Source organism: Lepidothrix coronata, unplaced genomic scaffold (assembly GCF_001604755.1).
Source record: "Lepidothrix coronata isolate B3197 unplaced genomic scaffold, Lepidothrix_coronata-1.0 Scaffold10, whole genome shotgun sequence".
Classification (NCBI taxonomy): Eukaryota; Metazoa; Chordata; class Aves; order Passeriformes; family Pipridae; genus Lepidothrix; species Lepidothrix coronata.
In genome coordinates this window covers 264993-287093 of record NW_016690190.1, presented here as the reverse complement: position 1 = coordinate 287093, position 22101 = coordinate 264993, and the positions used below count along the sequence as shown (strand labels likewise).

The following is a 22101-nucleotide window of genomic DNA, read 5'->3' as shown; positions in this document are numbered from 1 at the left end:
AATTTCAAAAGTGAGGTTTGGCATGACTTGCTCTGGAAAAGATTTTTCTCAACATCAGGAAAACGTACCTATCTTTGAAACATTTAAGATGAACTTTACAGTAGACAACCTATACTGAAAACACACAAATTATTAATTTTAGATGCAGAGGGGAAAATGGTTTAAACCTTTAAGTTCTTAATTTGGAAGTAGATTTTCCTATCTGTGTACTGGGAAAACCAGGGTTTTTTAATCAAAGTACAATGAAAACAATGTCTAATTGAATTCTAAGAGAATATTAGAAATAATAGAGCCTTCTGATAGTGGGGTGACTGCAAAGGTCTACAGTGTTGATGAATCCAGGCCCTACCAACTTGTGTCTTACTGGAGACAAAAAATACTGTTCAAGGATGATTAATTTTCTTATCCAAGACAAAGATAGGAAAGCAACTGCTGAAAAGCAAGAAACAAGTAAAGCCTCTCAACTCTACCAGATTTTTCTTGTCATTTGAAAAAGCTGTTCCTGTGGCTTCAAATCTACTTTCCAGAACTAAAAAAAAGCCAGGTGTGGAAGAGCCTGCTGTAACAGTTCATTTTCAAACAGTATCTGTTGAGCTGTCTCTCTGTTCTCATCTTTGGGAAGGATAGACCTATTGTGGTTTGGGAGAGAGAGCTTAGTAGCAAGGACAGGATAGATGAGTCTTTGGAAATGCCCATGATGCTGCCTGGTTTTAGAGATTTGATTTTCTAGACATTTTATGTAAATACAGGCATTTGGAAGTTGCAAGTAGATGCATATGAAATGTGAAGCTGACCTCCCCTATGGACAGATTTGTGTTCAGATGTGCTCTTTTCTGGCTATGTGAAGTCTTCGTTATACACTGGCTACTTTGACCTTTCCAAGAAAGCAGCCAGACTCTGAAATTGCAGGAGAAAATAGAAAAGCCTTTGAAAGACTTACATCCTAAGCACAAGTACTGAAGAATATTTAGCGCTTAAAACTTTAAAACAACTTTTCAGACTATAATTTCTTAATTGCTTAGAGACATAGCATAGTTGTGGTACAGCAAACTCTAATAACATACGATTGCCTTAACTTTTGTTCTGCTACACAACGGTTTATGTTTCCCTGCTGGGTGTTAATTATTTTTTCCTCAGATTTCAGAAGACGTTTTGGCAGTCTGATGGGACAGGGCCAAAAATTTCAGTCTCAAGCTGGGAGGTCTATACAAAGGGTTGAATTCTGAACTGTAAATTTAAAATTAATTTCATGTAAAAAGACAAATATATTATGAGTGAACTTCTACTGTAGTCCTTTTAGCAATGATGCTTCTAACTTCAGAAAGTAAATCAGTCTTGGCTACTGCTAATGGTATGCTTTGTTCATGCTTTGTCACATTCTAACACAGGCTACTGTTGAACTAATTATTGCCCAGAAAAAGGAAGGAAATATGATGTGGAAGATGCAGAACTTGATCTACAGTTTCTCTTGAACTCAGTGATAGTCTTTCTGTTGATTCTCATGAAATTTTGGATCAGGTCTCTGAAACACAAGTTCAACTCCACACAAAAAAAAACCCACTTGTGGATATGAGAACAATAAAAGCAAACTTCCTACTTGCAGTATTTGGTGTCAGGATTAAAAAAAGTCTTATTTGCATTCAGTCAAATGGCTTTTATTTTTTTTTGTTGTTGTTCTTTCTGTATTGATGCTTAGGTTTTCCCTTTTCAAGAAAAACTAAATAATTCTTTCTGGAAGCTTAAATGAAGAAACTACTTACATGTTTATTTAAATATAATAATGTAAAGTTGTTTTGATTTGGTCTCTTTTATAAATTTTTTCCCCTTCTTTTCTTGACGAATTTCTGTGTGGTTTTAGTTAATTTGCATTCAGGTAATTTTTTTGCCAAAACATTTCTAGAAAACTCACTAATGTTCACATACTCTTGTTTTTCTCTTACATGCAGGTACTATTGGATACAATCAAAGAAACAGGATAGATACTCTTATGTATCTCCTAGCCTATCCACAAAAGCCAATGGTAAAAACAAAAACAATAGAACTGATAGATTTTGAGAAACTGCCTGCTGGACAGAATGCCACAGTCGCTGTGATGAGCTACAGTGGCTACGATATTGAAGATGCTCTTGTCTTAAATAAGGCCTCTTTGGACAGAGGTAAGAACCATCACTTCTTTCCCACTTCTCTAGTGTGTGCTCCAATACATATTCTAATAAACTTGTTGTCTTGTAGTGCTATCCTGTAATAACTCTTATTGCAGTTCTAAGCATTAGATTTCCAGTTCAGAAACTGAATTCCAAAACTCTTTCGAATGCTTTTGTTTGTTTTCTGTGTGAATAGTGATTGTAATTCCATGCTTGCAGTAGTGTGGTGAAGTTGCCAACACTCAAATAGACTTCTGAGCCCAGATATTATAAGAAAAAATGGCTAACTTCTGACCTCAAATAAAAAAGTGTAAATACTTAGCTTACAAAAAACATAAGGTATTAGTTAGTCTGTTCTGTTGGGCTTGCTTTTTAGATGGTTACCTGAACCTTTGTTCTTTACTAACAGAGAGGTCTCATTATTTTAGCCAGTAACATAAGCAATAGACGAAATTAGACTTGTGAATATATTTAGGAAAGGAATAGAACCCGAGGCAGTTTGTGTTGTTGTGAGCTTGGTGCTCTGAAGGAGCAATTGCAGTATTGCCTACTTTCTGAGAGAAAATAATAGTATTGTCCAAAGCAAAGTAATTCAGCGTTTATTCAAACTAACAACCCGCTTCCTTAAAAAAATATCAACTCTGCATTACAGTGTATTTTAAGTAAATGTACATAAGCACCAAAAAGAAGGTTAAGTGAAACCCATGTGTGCTCTCTCTCTCCACACTTTTTCAGGGCTTTATGTTAATGCTACTGGGGGTTGGAGAAGAGTTTCCTGAAAACTTAGTCTCTCTCCTCTCTCTTTTCTAAATAAATTCCTTTGAGAGCAGACCCAGTGCAGTGATCAAATTGGTTTTAGTTTCGGGTGGCCAAAATCAGATTCTTCCATCACTTCATTCCCCCCCCCTCCAGCTCCCTTCCTCCTAGTTGCTAGGCAGCAATAATAGTATTCCTAGACATGTATCTTTGGCATTAATGTCTGCTGCATTTAATTTATGCCTTCTTTTCTAAAACAACAACAGGCATGATTTAAAACTGAATGTTTTCTGGTAGACTGGTAACATTTACAGGGAGAGTTGTGGTGCTTGTCAGGAGTTGCTTGACATAATCTAAAAATATAGATGTACTGTATGTGGCCGTAACCATCTTTCCAATAAGCTGAAGTAACACAGAATTACTAGAAAGCCTTGCTCTTGGTTGTCTGTAATTCTAAATGTGATTAAAGTCTTTGGTATCATAATTAGTTGCTGTACTTGGAGAGAAATTCCAGAGATGCTACTTTTCTCATCTGAAGCCAAAACCCCCTTATTTTACTTGGGAAAAAAACAAGTGAGTAATGGGATGATTATGTTAAACACTCAGTCAGTACTTTCCTGGTAGACTAGCTTGTGTCAGCCACAAACATGAGTAAAAGTTCAAGTTTCTTAGAACTCATGAAAGGAAGAGGTGCTATTCTTGTCCTGTTACAGTCTCTTCTCCTATGTTTGGTCTCACTGGGGACTGCCAAAGGTAAGAGAAATGATGTGTGCATGTGTGTGCAGAGATATAGAAGCAGATGAGCACAATTCAAAATAGGACTGTAGTCCAGTGTCTAAAAAAAGTAGCATATGTGGTCTGATGTTTAAATTGTGAACCACTAGGTATCCAGGTACAATGTTATGCATATTCAAGCCAATGAATAATCTAACTAATTAAAAAATATTTTATGTTCTGTAGCTCAGTAGGTGGGTCAGCCTTCTTGTTTGTGTTACATTTTAGGTTTTGGAAGGTGTCTTGTATACAAGAATGCCAAGTGTACGCTGAAGCGCTACACAAACCAGACATTTGACAAAGTTATGGGTCCAATGTTGGATGCAGCTACCCGGAAACCAATCTGGCGCCACGAAATTTTAGATGCTGATGGTATCTGCTCTCCAGGTATGTCAAACTGCATGTTCATTCGTGGCATGTTCAGAATCTTAGTAGAAATTAATTCTCTGTTACTATTTCTTGTGCACCTGGTTTTACACTTAGTGTTTTGGGGTTTTGTCGTGAAGCTTGACAGTATTGTAATGGAAAATAAGAAAAAGGTCCTGAAAGCAGTGTGGTACCAGTCATTGGGGGGTTTTTTTTCTGCATTAGAAAAGGAAGCTTTATATTTAAGTAGAAGAGTGAGTCTTTAACAGTGAGAATCTGTTGAAGCATTAGAGCTTGTATTCTTCTTATATCCCCAAACTGGCAAACTTTTAGTACTGTAGTTTTTTGCAAGTTGTCTCTCATGTTCTGTTGTTTGTTCAAGGATATAAATAGATTCCTTGCTATTTTGATTTCATGCGTCAAAATTTCCTAGCATGCTGTCAGTTAATGAAGTTGTTTGAGGAATTAAAACCGTGTGGTTTTAACACTTTAGAAAGATGTTTGCAGAGAGATAAGAAAATAAATACAGCTACAATTACATAGGAGGATAGGTGTATCCATTTCCAATGGTAATGGATTTGAGAAGGAATCCTCCCATACTGTCATCCTTCAGTTAGAAAATGGCTTAATAGATCTGCTGAGATCCAATAAGAAAGGTGTTGTAAAAGGCACTAAACTTAATTCCATTATAGCTACACTATTGGGTCAATTTTGCTCTTTAGCACAACACAGTGGAGCTTTCAAAGTTAATTAAGAAAAAAAAAGGCAAGAATCTTCTGAAGTATTAGGGTAGATAGGACTGGGTTGGACTCCAGACTGAGACTGTTGTCAGCATGTGGGTAAAAACCTATTTGAGATGTTTCATATGGACAGAAGAGGCACATACTGAAGTTTAGTGTAATTTTGTGAAGAAAATGGGAGGTAGGTAAGTACTTGGTGTGAAGTTGTATCACTGGGCATGTTACTGATTTGTTTTCTATGTGAGGGGCAGGATAAGGGAATGGAGTGGGAAAAAGCTATGTATGATACCAGAATGAACAGAAATATGTAAATGCAGGGAGAGATCGATGTCAGAAATTTAGATGTGAATTTCTAAAATTTGTTCGTTAAAGTGTTGCTTGTTAATATTCTCCATACTTAAAACAGATGACTTCAGGTATTTTTTGTGCAGTCTTTTGACCAGGGTATGTTGAATAGCTGTTCTCTCAGTGCACCCAGCATGCAAGCTGTTCTGTTTTGGTTTACTAAAGAAAGCTAGTTTAATGATTCCCTTACCATGCAATAATTAGTAAAATAACATGGCATACTTCCTGGGCATGTTCCTCCCAGTTTGTTTTGCAGCTTACCTTTTTTTTAAAGCTTAAAATGTATTTCTAACACAGGTAGCCAGATAGGGTTTCATGGTGCTTTTTTTCTTGATCTTTGTAGGTGAAAAAGTAGAAAATAAGCAAGTCCTTGTGAACAAATCTATGCCAACTGTGACCCAGACACCTCTGGAAGGAAGCGGTGTGCCTCAGCAGCCACAGTACAAAGATGTGCCAGTAACGTATGTTGCAACATAACTTTATAGTTGGGGAAGGTACACGGAGGAAAAGTATCTGGGAAAATACTAACTTCTAGAAAACTCAAAGGAATAAACTTCCCTCTGCAAATTAGATCGAGTTCTCTAGGCCTTGATTTTTCAGGGCCTTGGTTATTCTCAGAAGTGTGTGGCCACTTACTTCCTCACTAATAAGTTAGATTCTGACACTTGGAACACTGGAATTGTGAAGAGAGGGAGGAACTCTCCTGAAGATGGATGCACAGAGAGAGGTATCCCTGAGTAGGTTTGCAGGAGAAAGTGAGGAGAGAGGTAAAATAGTGGAAGAGGGGAGAGATGTCACTCATGATGAAATGATGGAGAAACGGGAGAAAAGTAGGATGAGTGGGAGGACAGAGAACATGTGTGTACTTAGGGAGGTGGCACATGTCCTCCATACTGGCTCCCACAGAAAATGGCCAGTGCTGACTGGTGCTCAGCCTTTGCCTTGCCAGGCAGGAGGCCAGGAGATGGAAGTCTTTCTGTCTCAAGGGCTGACAGTCAGCTCATTATGGCCATTCCAATTGGAAAGACACCAGTGAATGGGAAAGAACAATCAGTAAGAGGTTTTCCTGTCTTGTCCTGAAAGAATCAGAAAGGGCTTCTGAGGTGTGAGATTAAAATTTTGCATTAAATGTAAAAATAAATAAATAATGAAGGGCTGGTCACTGTTTTGTCAGGAATAGCCTTGACAGTTTGGTAAATTAGCAGAGAGAAAGGCAAGCAAGTGGTGCCCAGATCAGAAAGGCAGAAATCGCTTTGCTGTACATTTTTGTGTTTCATAAACAATAGAAAGCTCTAGGTTTACTGCACAAGCTTATTACTAAGAAGTGAGGCAACAATGTAATTTTGTTCTTAAATATTCAAGGTGTATTTCTTAAACTCCCTTCTTCAATTATAACTCTATATTTAGCATTTTTTGTTTAACTGAAGATGAAGAAATTTAAAATATATAAGGAAGCTTTTGCTGTCAAGAAGTGCCCATGTGACAAAAAAATATACCTTGTTCTTTACAGGCTCAGCTTAATTCTTCCTTAGTTTCTGTTGTATCTCTTGAACCTTTTATTTTACAGAAACATACTGTACTCTGGAACTTACATGTAAACTTATGTATGGGTAGCAAAGATTTTATATATATATATATATATATAAATGTTCCAAGATTACAGTTTAGCCAGAAGCTTACCAATACACAGATAGTTGTTTGCAACTTGTGTTTGGTTCATCGAGGTAAAACTAATCTTTTTGGCTTCTTCTACTAGCTACAAAGGCGCCACTGACTCTTACATTGAAAAAGTAATGATTTCATCAAATGCAGAGGATGCTTTCTTGATCAAAATGTTGCTGAGGCAAACTAGACGTCCAGAAATTGGAGATAAATTTAGCAGTCGTCATGGGCAGAAAGGTAAGCTACACATTTAATAAAAATAAATTCATTTCTTTGGTTGAGTTCACCTAATTTAGCAATGATGTTTCTGAAACTGAGGAGAGGTATGGACAAACACAACTCTCAGTGGACTTATGAATCTGGAAAATAGAAAAAATACAAAAAAAACCAACAACCAACCAACCAAACAAACTAAAAATGAAAGGGGGGGTTGAGGTTTGGTTGGGTTTTTTTTTTCCAAGGTGAGAATTTGGGTTTAGGTGATAGATTTGTCAATGGGTTATCGAGAGAGAAACTGGAGGAAAGAGTGAAAGGGCCTATTCTGAATGGACAGAAAAGACCAGAGATTAAATGGAAGGTTTGCAGTCATCTGTGCAGACATACTGCTCTAAAGACTGAAGATGGATAGCTCAGAGCAATGGTGTGAAAGGGAAGCAAATCAGGAACACAACTAGGAGCGTATCAGCAGAGACCGCAAAGAAAAGGAAAATGTTTTTAAAAATACACCTGGGACATGATCTGGAGCACCTCTGGATCTTCAAACCAAAAACTGAAAATGGAAGCTGCTTGGTGACATGTAGTTCTCAAATTTAATGTTAGTAGTAAGATGAAAATCAGTAACCTGTTTTCTTATCTACATTGGACTCCCTTTGACCCTAATGTCAGAAAAAATGTTTCAGGTCATCCTCTCTGAATCTCAAAGGGTTGAGAGGTGTGAGAGGGGTGTTAAGAAAGAAATGACTGAAAACAATCTGACTATGACTGATTTAAAAACATGCTTTAATCTGATTGGTCTTAGTGTGGGGACAGGTTTTGACATGTTCTCATCTCTCTGTACACTTGGAAAATCTAGATTTTTAGTATTTGCAGCATGACTTTGTGCCTTACAGTATGTGCTGTGCTCTTACCTGAATGTTCTAATCTTGTTACATTTTTAGGTCTTATTTTGGTTTGAGAAGATTGATTGGTCTCTTGTCAAATGTGGTGGGGAGGTAAAGAGTTTGATATTACCAAATCCTTTTCACTGCAGCACATACACCCCTTGTGATCCTGCCTTAATAACTACTGCAATAAAAACTTACTTCCTTGCTTTGACTTCTGAGGAACTGGAAGCAGAACACTGAGTGTGAAGCACACTAGCCTCTGACATTTAGTGACATAATCTAGACATCTTCTAGGCCTGTGTGGAGAGCAGAGGGAGGGAACTGAGGAAATAACGGGACATTGCTTAGATTTGAAACACTAATACTTAAAACTAGTTGTAGGTAATGAACTTCGCAGAAATACATCAAATTGCAGTACTAGCTAAGAGGCGTCTTGCAAACCAGCTGGCCTTTTGTGAGCAGTGTTCTCTTTGTCAGAAGACACATGGGAGAGAGTGTTTTTTGTTAGGAGGAACTCCCCAAAAGCATCCCTTTCAGCACCTTGTGACACAGTCCCACTCCTCTCCCAGCATCATGTTGGGTTTGATCTTGTGCTGATTCACCAATTCATTTGTTATGATCCTGTATTCTTGGAGCAGAACCAAAGAACTGTGTGAGCAAATATGCCCTGAAGTCAGCAGAGATCTGGTACTTGACAACATCCATATGTAGATCTGAGGCAATGATAAGAGATGAAACTGCAGCATATGTCACTAGTAGACAGGCAGTATGCAGCTCTGGAGCTCTCTTAAATGAAGCTTAAACAGAATCACCTCCAGCATATTTAGTGCCTGCATGATTGAAAGAGGTATGAAGAATGGTTGCTTACAACTGACTCCAGGCACAAGCAAGAAGTGATTCCTATGGAATGTGACATTTTTATAATGTTCCATGCCACTGTTCACTTCTTTACTCATATCTGTAGCCTGAAGTCAAACTTGAACTCCTTTATGACTTTCCAGGGCTATGGAAGTACATAAGCATCAGTGACAATGAGATGGCCAGGTGTAACTGAAGTGAAAGACCGTATCTCTGTCATGAGATGCAGAGCTAACCACAGTAATCCACATTTCTGCAGTCTCCATGTTAGGTGATCAGGACATCTACCCAGAGCAAACTTGTCAATTAGAAGAGATAAAATGGGTGCAGAAGGCAGTAGTTGATCACAATGTCAGCTGTTACCAGGTGCTGCCTCAAGTTTGTGTGTTATCTATAAGACTAGTGAACACAGTTTTTCTCCACCTCTCTCCAAGGTCACTCATACTTCACAGTGTCTTTCCACAGACCCACAAAACTGGTTCTTGAAACTCTGTATTCTCAAGAAATACTTCTGTTGTTTCTGTTGTCATTAAGAAATAGAAGCTCTTCTGATGTACATTGAAACATTTCTCCTGATTGTATTTTTAAGATGGCTTTTGATCTAAAAGTAGGAAGTTATTCTCACTGAGTGCCCAAGTGATTTGGAAACCAGTACTGTTGAAGGTTTCGAAAAATTAAAGAAGCAGCAGTACATTCTTGACTTTCCTTATAAAATTCAGTCTAGTTCTTAGCCTTATAGGATAGTTTCAGTAGGTGAGGAGAGAAAGATCATTAGCTTCAGAGGCAAACAGAAAGAGCTGAACAGTTGCAATGATTCAACTGCCCTATTCCTTCCTTTTCTCAGGGACGGTCCTCCTTCAGGAAGATTTTGTGTAGAGTCTCTTTTAAGTACTTCTTTAGTCTGATGCACAGTGAAGTTGTGCAGTGCTTAAAAACCTATGACTGCTGTTAGAGCAAAGCCTATTTCCTGATATATTTTGAGCTTCACCTAATTAGACCTTTCTCCTTAGAAGTGATAAGCAGCATTTTAGCAGCAAGTTATTATATAACAATACAGTTGGTACTCTGCAGGACAATTTTTCTTACTAGAATTAAAAAAATGCCAAAACCCTACAAATTATATTAAAGAAGCTGCTTAGTTAATCATGATAAATACGTATGGGGATTTGCATGAAAAAATTAAGCAGGTTAGGTTTTTCTCCTCGTTTGGGCTATTGATGTGCACCTATTGAAAGAGTTAGTTGAACAGAATTTAAATGGAACTGATTTTCATATCTCTTAAAAAATTAAGAGAAAGGATGCTCCACAAATCTAGAACCATCAGAGAAGAGAAAGCGGAAGAATGACAGAAGGAAACAGAATTGTGTCAGGCAGGCTGCAGTATTTCTTTAGGGTGCAGAGGGCCTTCCATACCACTAAATGTACATAAGGCATTTCACAGTCTAGAGCAAACCAATACCTGTGGAAATCCCATGGTCATGAAAAACAATATCCTAAATGCTGTAGGGAACTTTGAGAGCACCCATGATTAGTCTGACATTGCATCAGGAACATTGCAGCTGTTGTGTTACAGAGTAGCTGTGCAGCACATCAGTCTGTAGTAATCCCGTGTGAGCAGGGGAGTGATCATATTTTAAATTATTACATTCTACTAGGACACATAGCCTTCCTGGTAGTAAACCTCCCAGTTCGCTGGCTTGTATTGTGTTATGGGAAAAGATGTTACAGTAAATGGGAGAAAGGAGAAATAAAGATAAGATACCTTTGATAGATACTAAGAAAAAATACTGACAAGAACGGTTCCCTGTTTTGCGACTTAAGTATACAACAAAGAACCAAATACTGACAATGACAAGACTGGAGAAAAGGTATGAAAAGGAAAGAAAAAAAAATCTCCTTTGGTAGCTGTTTAAAATTATATCTAGTATCAGCCTTCTCTGACATCAAACCGGGAAAGGATCAGTCATAACAGAAGAATATAGACAATCATGAAACAAATCATAGTATTAACAGTTTAACTTTTTCCATTGAGAGAATTTTTAATTAGCCCTGGATTCTTCTCTCATCTTTGTCTGAATGCAGGTGATTACCACTCCAAGTTTAATTTATGAGTGTTAGCTTTAAGCCTGTTATAGGGCCATTTAAACCCATGATGAGCTTAAACTAACAAGTACCATGGTTCAGTGAGAAGGAGAAAAGGCATATTTCTATCTGTATTGTCAATCTTTTTTGTGAAATATTTTTATTTTCTAGAAGGAATGCATGAAGATGATATTTGATTTTATGGAATCGTAGTAGTAGTAGTTTGAAAATAATTAAATATTTGCAAAACAAGAGATTGCACAAACCATGTCTCAAGTTTTTTTATGGTCTTTTTCTTGTATTCCAAATTGATTTGTATTTCAAAGCTGTGCTTTGTCACTGGGGCAGAAGGAAGCAGAGTAAGGGAATTAGAAGGTGTCTGGGATACAACAGATTAAATCTCACAAACCAGCTTTAGCCTTTTGTTACAGAAAAACCTTTCGTTAAATATGTAGGTAGATTTTGTAGGCCTCTGTAATAATACAGATCTATGTCACTGCCTCTGTGTTTGCTACCTTCTTTGTGTCCTCTCACATGCCAACATGGTATTGGCAAGGGTCACCACTTCTGGCATGTCCACCACACCCTCTTTTCGCACGAGTCCATGCTTTAGGTACACGCCTTCCAAACTGCCTGTAAAAGGTTGCCTTTCCTTCAAGGCCTGTCAAGAAAGAAGTATATGGGGAGAAGGAAAAAAAAAACCAAAACAAATGAGGCCACCATGTTGTGTTCTGAAATGCAAATATTTTGCTCTATTTCAATATTCATCTTCAAACTGGATATTGCTGGAAGATCTTTGGAGCTGAGACTGTCCCTGTAGTCTGTAAAGTCTTTAAGCTTCTGCCATCTCACAAACAAACAGCTACCTACCAGAGACGATTTATCCTGAGCTGCAGGACTTTGTTTTAACTATATTGCATCACATATTTTCCAGAAGGATAAAGAAACCTTTTTTGTTAATTATTTTGTTGTTTTAATCTTGTATTCTTCAAGCAAAGTCACTTTTCAAAGCACAGAAGGCTAAAGAGTTGTTAAGCTAAAGAAGCTTCATCTGAGTTCCATACAAACTAAATTATTATATTTCCAGATTTCCTCTTGCTTTGCTACAAGTCACAATGAGGAAAAAGTTGGGCTCCTTTGATGTGAAAAAGCAATATAACACTTCTCTGAAAGAACATTTCTCAGTCTCTCATGTGAAAAAGGATTAACACCTCCAACAAAGGTCCTGTAGATCACAGAACTAAGCAGCAATACTGAACAGTATTCCTGAGGAGTGGAAAAACTGTATTTAAGCAAGAGATTGTTTGAACTGGCAAACAGAAGCTTTTTAATAGCTGAAGATCTAAGATAAAGGATTAAACCTTTCTGAAGTATCTGCACTTAAACAACTCTAAAGACAAGGAAGCAAGTTTAAATTCATGAAAGGTGGTCTTTGTTTTCCTAAATGAACCATGTTCTTTAGTGTCAAAACAAAATCCATTCACAGCATTGTCAACTACATAAACTTCATGACAATACTACTTATCTAACAAAGTCGGACCTTCCTTACTTTCTGAAATTTTTTGCTAGTTTGAGCATCTGCCTTCTGCCTGCCCAATTTCATAGTTGAGAACAACTTATCTTTCTCCTTTTAATGGGCACTTGTGCAGTGTGTATAAGCAGAACATGTAAAATAAGATGTTAGTTTTAAATGGCTACTTGTGTCATTTTCCCCCGTGTTACAAGTCAGACTTAGTACTTTATCTCTAATAGAACATCAGTGGGTTTATAGTAATTAAATGGTTGAAGTGGCATTAAGAAGAATTTGCTGTTATCGACTGCAGGAATGTGTGATGATTAGTAGTTATTGGGCATCAGGAAAGGAAGGGATTTCTTAGCTTATTTTTATCTTCAGAAGTTGAATATGAGAAAATTTAAGAATGCTATTAAAACTTCTCAGGCCGTTTTTTCTATTTATTTTTAACAAAACCACTGCTTGGCTTGCTGTCTTAAGAAGAAAATCACAGCATTTTTTTATCTCAAGCAGCAAACAGGTAACCTTCTGACCTTTTCAGTAAATCCTCAACTGAACCTCTGAAATTAGGGTGATTTAGCGTTTTATGGCACAGAATAAAATCTCTAGTTCTGTTTCCAAATAGTGTATCCTGAACACACATTTTATTAAGCTCCTGACTCATTCAGCCATGTGTATTTTGTAAAGTTCCTATGGTTATTGTTTTACAATAGCTGCTTCCAGAAGCATTGTAAGGGTTTCAATTAATCAGCTCTTTGTGTGCTTCAGACTATGCAAATTTATCACATCAGACCATTCAGCAGCTCATGGGAAAGCAGTGTACAAACTGTATTGTCTTCTAGCACCTCCTCTCATTTAGAGTGATGTTTTTAATAAGAAAACTAATCAAGTTTACTTATGCATTATTTATCTGTTAATTTTAATTCTGTTCTTTACCTCTTATGTCAAATGGGATGTAGCAAGTGATATGATAGATCAGTGAATGATTCAATATTGAACAAAGCTGATGCGATGCAGCACTTTTTTCTTCTAGACTTGTTTTATGCTTAGTTAGCCAACACAGTATGTAATTAGAGAGTTTTGAAGCAGCTGTACTTTTTTTGTTTAGCCTTACTAGTTTTTGCAGATCTGTTTGTCACTTGTCCATAATATACAGCGCTGTGTTACAGCTACAACTTCGCTTAATTATGTGACGTAGTCTTATTTCTCAGGAGTATTCCCAAATTCTGGCAGATCTGGTAAACCAAAAATAGATGCTTTTCAAGTTAGTTTTAGTTCTTTTGACACCGTGTCATTAGAATAAGTAAACAAGTGCATTTAGTAATGCGCTTCTTTTTATCTTGCTGATAGAAGCTGGTATTACTGCTGCTTCTATTCACTTGGTCTCCTTTGCTCTCTAATGTCCCTCCTGCTGGTAGTAATTAGTTTTCTATATTAGGTTGTTTTGACTTATTTGATGATTTTTTTTTCATTTGGCATGTGTGTGTATAGAAGGCGTCTTATCATAGCCCGGTGAAAAACTTTCCCATACTGTTGTGTTTTGTCCCTGCCCCCTTCCATCCACCCCCCTTTCCCCTCTGCTAAACTGGGGTTTTACAAGTCTGGGTATGTTCGTGGCTGTCAGCAAACTGTAAAACCAACCACATGAAAGGTAGCAATTGTGGAAACCCAAGTTTCTCCTGATTAGGAAAAGAAACTCTTAAAGGACAAAAGTACAGGGGTGAGGGGATCTTTATGCTCTGTCAGAGCCTTGTGGAGGTACATGGGTTTGAGATGCTGTCGGCATTGATGCTGATAACATGTGTGGGGCTGGGGGCCATCATGCATAGTCAGGGGGCTGTCATTTACTGGCTGGCATACAATAGCATTGAAAAACGCTGCCAATGGCTGTTTTATACTTGCATGTTAAACCACTGTAGATGTCTGATTTAGGTTTATTCTAATTTAAACTGTTACCCTTGCATTAAGCTGCCATGCTTATTAATGCAACTTTTTTTTCTTTTTGATGTTGTAAAAATTTCGTAGCATTTTCACTGATTTTCCCTCTTAAGGTGACATTGTGAAATTGATGTGCAAAGTTTTTTTCTAGAATTTAATTTGGTTTTTGGTTGACAAGAAATGAGATGTTGCAAGCTGCTAGATGCTTTTTTGCTCAAACATATAACCTTCTAGTTAATCCACATTAAAAAAAAATTTGTTTTTTTGCTTTGTCTACAGCCTTTTCTGGTTGTTAATATTTGATTCTTGTACTAGATGAGTCTCCAGAATGTATAGGTGAGAGGCAATTCAGGCCCACTGCAGTACAGCACTTAGTCTCAAATTGTATTGCTCCATTTCAGATGCAGCGTATAAAAACTGTGAGAGGAAGGGAAGTAAATGAAAGTCAGTTATTTTGTATGTTCTCTGTGAATGCTGGGGATCAATTTTCATGTGATGTCTAAATCAGTAACAGTTAAGAATACTAGCCTGTAGTAAAGCCACAGAGCAAAATTGCCTACTAGTTTTAGTGTGCCCTATTTATGAATGTTGTATGAGGAGTACTTGGGCATCTCAGTTGTGAAATGCAGTTCACACTTGAACAGGGCAATATTTGGAACTTGAGGCTGTCTTAAATCCAGCCTCTTCTTTTCTCTTTACTGTTTTATTAGCCAGTTGCAAGTGATAATTCCACTTACGTGGATTAATTCACTTGATCGCTTTTTTTGCAGCTGTTGGCTTGCCTGGTACTCCCCTGCTGCAAACCCGGCTCAGTGATCAGGCATGAAAAAGAGTAGCAAATTCAGGAGCTTAAAGTGCAGACCTGCAAGCATTAGCCTCTCAAAGAGCTTCTGAAGGCAAGCGATCACAAAATAAAACCAGGTTTACATTTTAAAATGAATTGAAGTTATTTGCTTCTAGAAGTAGTGTTGTGCGTAGGAAAGGTACCTTTCAGCTTTTTTAACAGTTTTTTATGAGTAAAAATGAACTTTCTTAAAACATAGGGGAGAAAGAAGCTTCTCTCTGTCCTCTAAATACACATAGACATGCTATAGATCTGTTAAAAACTCAGCGATTTCTTAAAATACAGAAGCTTAGAATTGAGGCTTTTTAGCTTTCCCTTTTTTCTTTCTTCTTTTTTTTTTCTCCCTCTGTAAAACAGAAAACTTTATAAATGGCCTAGTGAGCTTCACATTGCTGGATTCTGTCTAAATATTTTGTTTTTAACTTCTAAGCTCATTATGCCGTCTTTGTGTTAACTTGTATTAAAATCTGTCAGCTATGACTGGTCTCATAACCACAGTCAGCGGACCAGAATAAGTTAATTATTTACTTGTGTCACTAGTGCTCTTCATCTAATGAAATGCACAGCTGTGTTAGATCTGCAGTTGGGTGTGTAGGTCCTATTGTTACACAAGTCAGCGGAGGGTAGAAGCCGCTATGATGGAGAGCCCTCAGTTCTTTCTGCTGTTCTGCCTTTCTGTGTCGATTTCATGGATCTTTTATCATTCACTTTCACACAAAACAAACAACACAGTGCCTGTCTGCTATGGGAACCAGCTTGGCATATAAAAGGTTTGCAGAGCCTAAAGTAATTTTAAGTTAGCTAAGATTTAATTTTTGGCTTACAGGTGCCATGAAGTCCAGATGCAACCTAATGCTTTCTTAGAAGTAAATGCAAATAAGACAAAATGTATGCACCGTATTACATATACAAGAAAGTATGTATAAAATTTTAGGACGAAACAAAAAGCTGTGCACACAAGAGATAGGGTGTTGGTGTGTTGTTTTGAGTTGGTTTGCCTTTTTTTTTTTTTTTTTCATTTTCAGCAAATGATTGCTGCTTGGCAAGGGCGGGATGGAAGGATGTTATTGATTTATCACAGTAGAACAATGAAAATTAGTTTCAGTAGGTTTAAAAACTAAATACAACAGCACGCACACACACCCCTTTGCCCCAGACTTTCCAATCCTTTTTTTTCTGCTCCCTTCCCCCACACTTACCATTCTCATTCCATTAACTACTGTCCCATACACCTATCCCTGTCTTGCTTGGACAGTGGAAGAGGAGCTCCCTCCTGAGCAGACGCCAATATCCCCCTGTGAACTGGCTGGTCGGGGGATGCCTTTTTAGGGATGTAACCAGTACCCTCAGTCTTCCAGGAGCCCCCTCCACTCCAAGACTGTTCCCAAAGTGTGCTCTGGCACAGTTGCAGTAGGCTGATCTCAGATAGCTTGCAGACCTTTTCAGCTCTAAGGGCTTCTGGAAGAAATTGTCCAGCTGAAACAGTAACTTTGGTTCAAAGGAGTATGGGCTTAAGCAGCTGCATTTTAGCACCTGAATTTGAATGTCAAATCTCTTGATCATTTATAATTGCAATGCACTGATCTGTAGAATTCACTGTAGAAACAGTTGTAAGGGTTGTAAGGAAAATCTTGGGAGGCATGATAGACCATTTTAAATGAGTTTGTGTGTTTCTGTTTACTCTTTCCTCAATAGTTCTAGAGTATGGAGGATTTTCTTTGTTTTACATCCAGTACTGATAGAGACTGAAAAAAGCTTCCGAAACTTTTAAAGGAACAATTTGTGTTCATGGACTGACAAAATCAAAACAGTCTGTGGAGTGGATTGTACTTTGTAATTCTCAAAAGCAGTCTTTGCTCAGCAAATGAATGTTACCTGAAAAAATCTTTGTTGTTTTTTTTATGTATTTTCCCCTGCTTATCTCTTCTCAGTCATTGTCAAAGTCCCAAGTTGATATGTTTTTATTGACAGAATTTAGCAAAGATACATCTGGTAAATTTCAAATCAATAATAATTTTGTATGTCCAAAGACATATTGTAAGAGGCCACCTTTCGTAATTTTTTTCCCAGGAAATTATAGCATCAGCTTTAAAAAACAGGTCTCCCTTGAGGTGTTCCAGTCTGACTGGACAGAAGTTTCTGATTGCCTCTGAAAGCTGGACCGAAACTTTCTTTCCTAATTTGCCAACTCACAAATCACTGAGAGCTTTATGTAAGCATATGCTAATTTTGAGATTCCTGTGACAAGGGCTCTCTTCTAGTCTGCAGGTTGGGAACACTGGTCACGGTAATGAATCTGGGTAAAAAGTGATCCATGAGAAAGAGAGGAGGAGGAAAACACTAAAGAAAATCTGGTGATGAGCGTCAGCCCTGCTGGTGGTTTGCTGTTTTGTGAATTGAAATGTTTTCTCTTCTGCAGGGGTGTGTGGACTGATTGTTCCTCAGGAAGACATGCCATTTTGTGATACAGGAATCTGTCCAGATATCATAATGAACCCTCATGGCTTCCCATCGCGTATGACGGTCAGTGGTTATGTTACAATTAAAGAGACAGTGTCGCCCAATAGGGAAAGAGAAGGAGGTTAGCCAGAAGAGACAAAAAAGCTTGAAGCATGATTTCACTGAGAGTATTCTCCAGTCATCATGCCACACGCTTGCTCTCCTATAAGTGTCCTCTGTTTTCACGTTTTGAAACATCTGACGGTAAAAGGAGTAGGGATGCAGGCTGGTTGTGCATCATTCTCATTTGGTTCTGTATCAAGCTAAGAGGAATGCAACTGAATACTTCACTTGCACCCTTTCTGTTTGAAAATTTCTTCCTCTCCCTCCTCCTTCCCTATTGCCTGTGCCCACTAAGTTGGCTGGGTCTGACTGTGAGGTGAAGGTTGAAGAGGACTTTCGATTACAGTTCTAGACCTATGTATCTATATATCTAGACTTATTACATTATACCTGCCTCACTGGAACTGATGCAAGTCTTGCACCTGTGCTGCAGGGTCACACTAAATACCTCACCACCTGGCCTTTATAGGGGACCTCACTGATTACTTGGTACAGCCTCTGATCCTTATTCCTTTGTTGGCATCTTCCCTTCTGTTCCCCCTGCTGCACTGCAGCGTGTCAGTCTCTGAGGCCGTTTCCTACAGCAGACGGCCACGCTGGAGGATGCCTATTCTCCAGACAACTGAAAAAAGTGGAACTGCCTGACTCTAGATCTTAAGAGGTGTTCCCAGACCCTGCCATGAATCCAGTTTTCCCCCTTCACACAAGTTCTTCCTTGTTCTTGGGTTTCTTCCACTCCTCTTGTTGCCTGTAGTAACCCAGGCTTCCATGTCGGTCACTTTGCTTGACAAACTCATGCTGTGACCTGTCCAGCATTGTGCCCATACTAATGACCAGGCTGTTAACTCTGCTTTTCTTTGCACAGGTAGGAAAGTTAATTGAACTCCTAGCTGGAAAGGCTGGGGTCCTCGATGGCAGATTTCACTATGGAACAGCTTTTGGCGGCAGTAAAGTTAAGGATGTGTGTGAAGATCTTATTCGCCATGGTTATAACTACCTAGGGAAGGACTACGTAACATCTGGTATCACTGGGTAAGAATCTGCTCTATAGATTTAGATTTTTCAGGAGAGGTGGGAAATCCTGTTGGGACACATCTGAAAAATCTTCTTATGTCTCAGAGCAGGGACTTTCTCTTATTTGCAAACTGCTCTGTGAGATGGAGAAAAGAGGATGAAGAATGGCATGAGTTTATTTTTTCTTAGAAGTATTTCGTGGTTCCACGTTTTAAGAATTAAATGGGAATGGCCCTTGTGGTACATATGAAAATTTCCCAGCTTTTATTGCCTGACAAGAAAGCTAAAATCAAGGTTTTCTTTCTGACAGATTGTAAGAAATTTCAGGTTTCTGTTGGCAGAAAGTCTTATATGCTTGGAATGAGATAAGTATTTTCATGTTGACTTTAATAATGCTGTAAATATGGATTTGGAGGCAAGCATCTGTTCCTTGGGAATATTTTGTGTGCGCTCTTTTTTTTTTCTTTCTTTTTTTTCCTTTTTCTTCTTTCAATTATACAATGTTTCAGTCTGGCATAATACTCTAGTCTGGAAACTTCCTGCTGTGTTGATCAGACTGGCTTCTGAGAACAGAGTTCAAAGAACGTAAGATAGTTTAGGAACAGGAAAAGGCCATATGGCTTCACATGCCTGCCCTTCCAAAATGTATCTTAATCCTACCTTTCTGCTATTTTTATTATCCTTTCAGTCCCCTTCTTCTCAAGGAAGGAGTTTAGGTCTCTTTTGCAAGTTTTTTTTATATACTTTTTATTTTAATTGCCTTTCCTACCAACTTATTCCATATGTTGCTTCTCTTTTTGTTTGAAAGATACGATTTTGTTTTCCTTATTCACTCCATATTCCATAAATTGTATATTAAATATTCTGCTGTTGAAACACTTTCTATTGATGTATCATGGTAGCTTTTAAAAAAATCTGACTAATCATATTTCCTAGGGAGAATAAAATAAGTTAGCTCTAAAAATCCCCCATCCTAAAACTTCAACTTTGTAGTGCCCTATTTAGAGACTTTGCTTAAGGATACTGATATTTTTTTCCGAGCAAATTTCACAGACTTAATCTGTTTGTTATGAAATTTGAAGGCAGATTTCATAACAATGTGAAAGTTTGCAAATTTCAGATGTCCAGTTAACTTTTATTATTTTCTTCAATAATCAGCTTTTGGAATAACACTGCGTACTGTCAGTAATGACTCTGGAAGGGAGGTGCAATACTGTTGTCTCCTGCTTGTTTTTACATTGTACAGACATTTATTTCTTTTTTTAGATGAACCAGTGGCCAAGCTGAGTCTGTCTGTGTTAAATCTGGTCATTCCTAGTGCTGAAGGTGGTAGTTGGGCTGAATGTGGTAGCTGGGAAATGACTGAGTGCTTTTCACTGTTGCTTTCTGATCTTTAGGCGCTTACACAGTTCTTACAGTTGGGGGTGTTTTTAACACAGAAATCTTTAGCCATTACTCCAGCTCATAGAATGGAGTAACACCCTCTATTGCTTACAGATGTTCCCAAGCTGATGCAAGTGCCTAAACACGATCCTCAAGAGCCCTTTACTCAGCTCATCTGAGCCCCCAGTGCCAGCCAGGGCAGCGGTTTTTGTCCTGTGGGTGCTGAGCAGGGCTGAAGGGGCAGCTGTGCTCATGCACAGCCACTCCAGGAGGGCTTTCACCCGTCTGGATCTTTGGTTGTGCAAGGGGTGGAGTGCAGGGAGAATCAGTGGATGAGCACTGTCAGGCTCATAGTGCACCAGTGCTAAGCTATTCTTGCAAATGCAAATTTCTTAAAGTATTCCCACAAAAAGGGTGTTTTGAGCATTTATGCTGCATATATTTGTTTACATATATACCTATATACATATATACATACATTTGTTTACCTTTGTGAAGGAGTGTAAATAGAAATACCCTAAGTCACTCTTCAGGGACCGATACATTTACAGTCTGTGTTGGTTACTGATGACACTGTTGAAAGAGTCTTGTACAGGGAGAGGAGGGACTTACCATGGTACAGCTGAGACAGGCACCTGCAGCTGTAGCAGCATGTCTGCCCAGCACAGGAGACCAGAGTTCAGGAGCTTGTTCCTCTCTGGAGAGGATACAGCAGCATATGGTGTTGGAAGTGTTCAGAAGGGTTCCCTGGGAGTGGGGTTCAGACTGATTGCCCAAAAAGTCCAAACACATTTTTGTAAGACTCACGATTTCCAAATTGTTTTGAATTTCTCCTATGCACGACACTCTTGTCTCTCTTAAGTTGATGTGTGATAACTGTGAATATTGGTTTTCTTTTGATTTTTATTCTTTCAGGGAACCTTTGGAAGCATATATCTATTTTGGCCCTGTGTATTACCAGAAACTAAAGCACATGGTGTTGGATAAAATGCATGCAAGAGCTCGAGGACCCAGAGCAGTGCTCACCAGGTATTGTTACAGGCTAAGCACAAAATTCTTGTGTACATTCAGAAGTGTGCCCAGCTGACTGATGCATATAAAACAAAGTTTGTTTACCTTCTCATACTTGACACAAAATGCTATGACCTGTTATTACACTGTTGCAGACTAAAAACTCTCATAGTAGTCTGTGGCAGGAGTTTGTTCTGAATGTCCAGAATGTGTGGTCCAAAACTAAGTCTGCTTCTCAAACTTGTTAGCAGTTGTTAAAAATACCACCTGCTGAATCACAGTACACACTGTGGCCCCTTCCTGTCAGATTGCCTGTATCACAGGTATCTTAGAAGGTTTGTTTTTTCTTTAATTTTGTACTCTTACAAAATCAGTTATGAGTAGAAGGAAGAAATTTTTTTTCTAATATTTCAGCACCCTTTGGTAAACAGCAGGTTAATATTGATGCAGCCTCTGTCAAGACAAAGTAAATAGATTGGCCCTAGTGTAGTGCAAGCAAGCATTAGAATAATGTGCAGCCCTGGTGTACTGTACTTTGCCTTGCAGACTCTTCCATTCAATTCTAAAACTGAATTTAGACTGGTATGTGCCAGTTCGCCGTTATCCCTGCTGGAGAATAGCACTTTCACACAAGTAAATGGCAAAAGTTACAGAGATTCCAATAGTGAACCTCCATTTTTATTTGCCCAGTTATAGACATGTCCTCAGTTCCTTTGCACTAAGCCTGAACTTGGTTTTCTCTCCAGCAAAATGATTACTTACCGTGTTGGTGTCTTCTGGTGTCAAATTTTGAAGTCAAGCAGGTATACTCTGAGTAATAGGTAATATAAGCTCCTGAAGGTGGAGTGGACCCTTTGGGGAATTTGAAGCCTCCTGCTTTTACTGGTGCTACTTACTTTTTCTTCTGAAAGCCAAGCTCTGTGGCTGCTTGCACTCACGTTCTAAACTGCTGATACTCCTTACTCACAAAAAAGAATTTAGTGGCACAGGCTTTGGGGATGCTTCT

The 22101-nt window shown here is 38.3% G+C and overlaps 1 protein-coding gene across 2 annotated transcripts in view; it reads left to right on the top strand.

Moving 5' to 3' along the window:
• The window catches only part of POLR3B (RNA polymerase III subunit B), a 75439-nt gene that overhangs the window by 43356 nt on the left and 9982 nt on the right, over positions 1 to 22101 (top strand). For both annotated transcript variants that reach the window (XM_017804906.1, XM_017804908.1), the window contains 7 exons: positions 1947 to 2156; positions 3903 to 4061; positions 5469 to 5586; positions 6882 to 7024; positions 17545 to 17648; positions 18553 to 18719; positions 21000 to 21113. In XM_017804906.1, the coding sequence (XP_017660395.1) occupies positions 1947 to 2156; positions 3903 to 4061; positions 5469 to 5586; positions 6882 to 7024; positions 17545 to 17648; positions 18553 to 18719; positions 21000 to 21113 (1015 nt within the window). The remainder of the gene's footprint in view (positions 1 to 1946; positions 2157 to 3902; positions 4062 to 5468; positions 5587 to 6881; positions 7025 to 17544; positions 17649 to 18552; positions 18720 to 20999; positions 21114 to 22101) is intronic.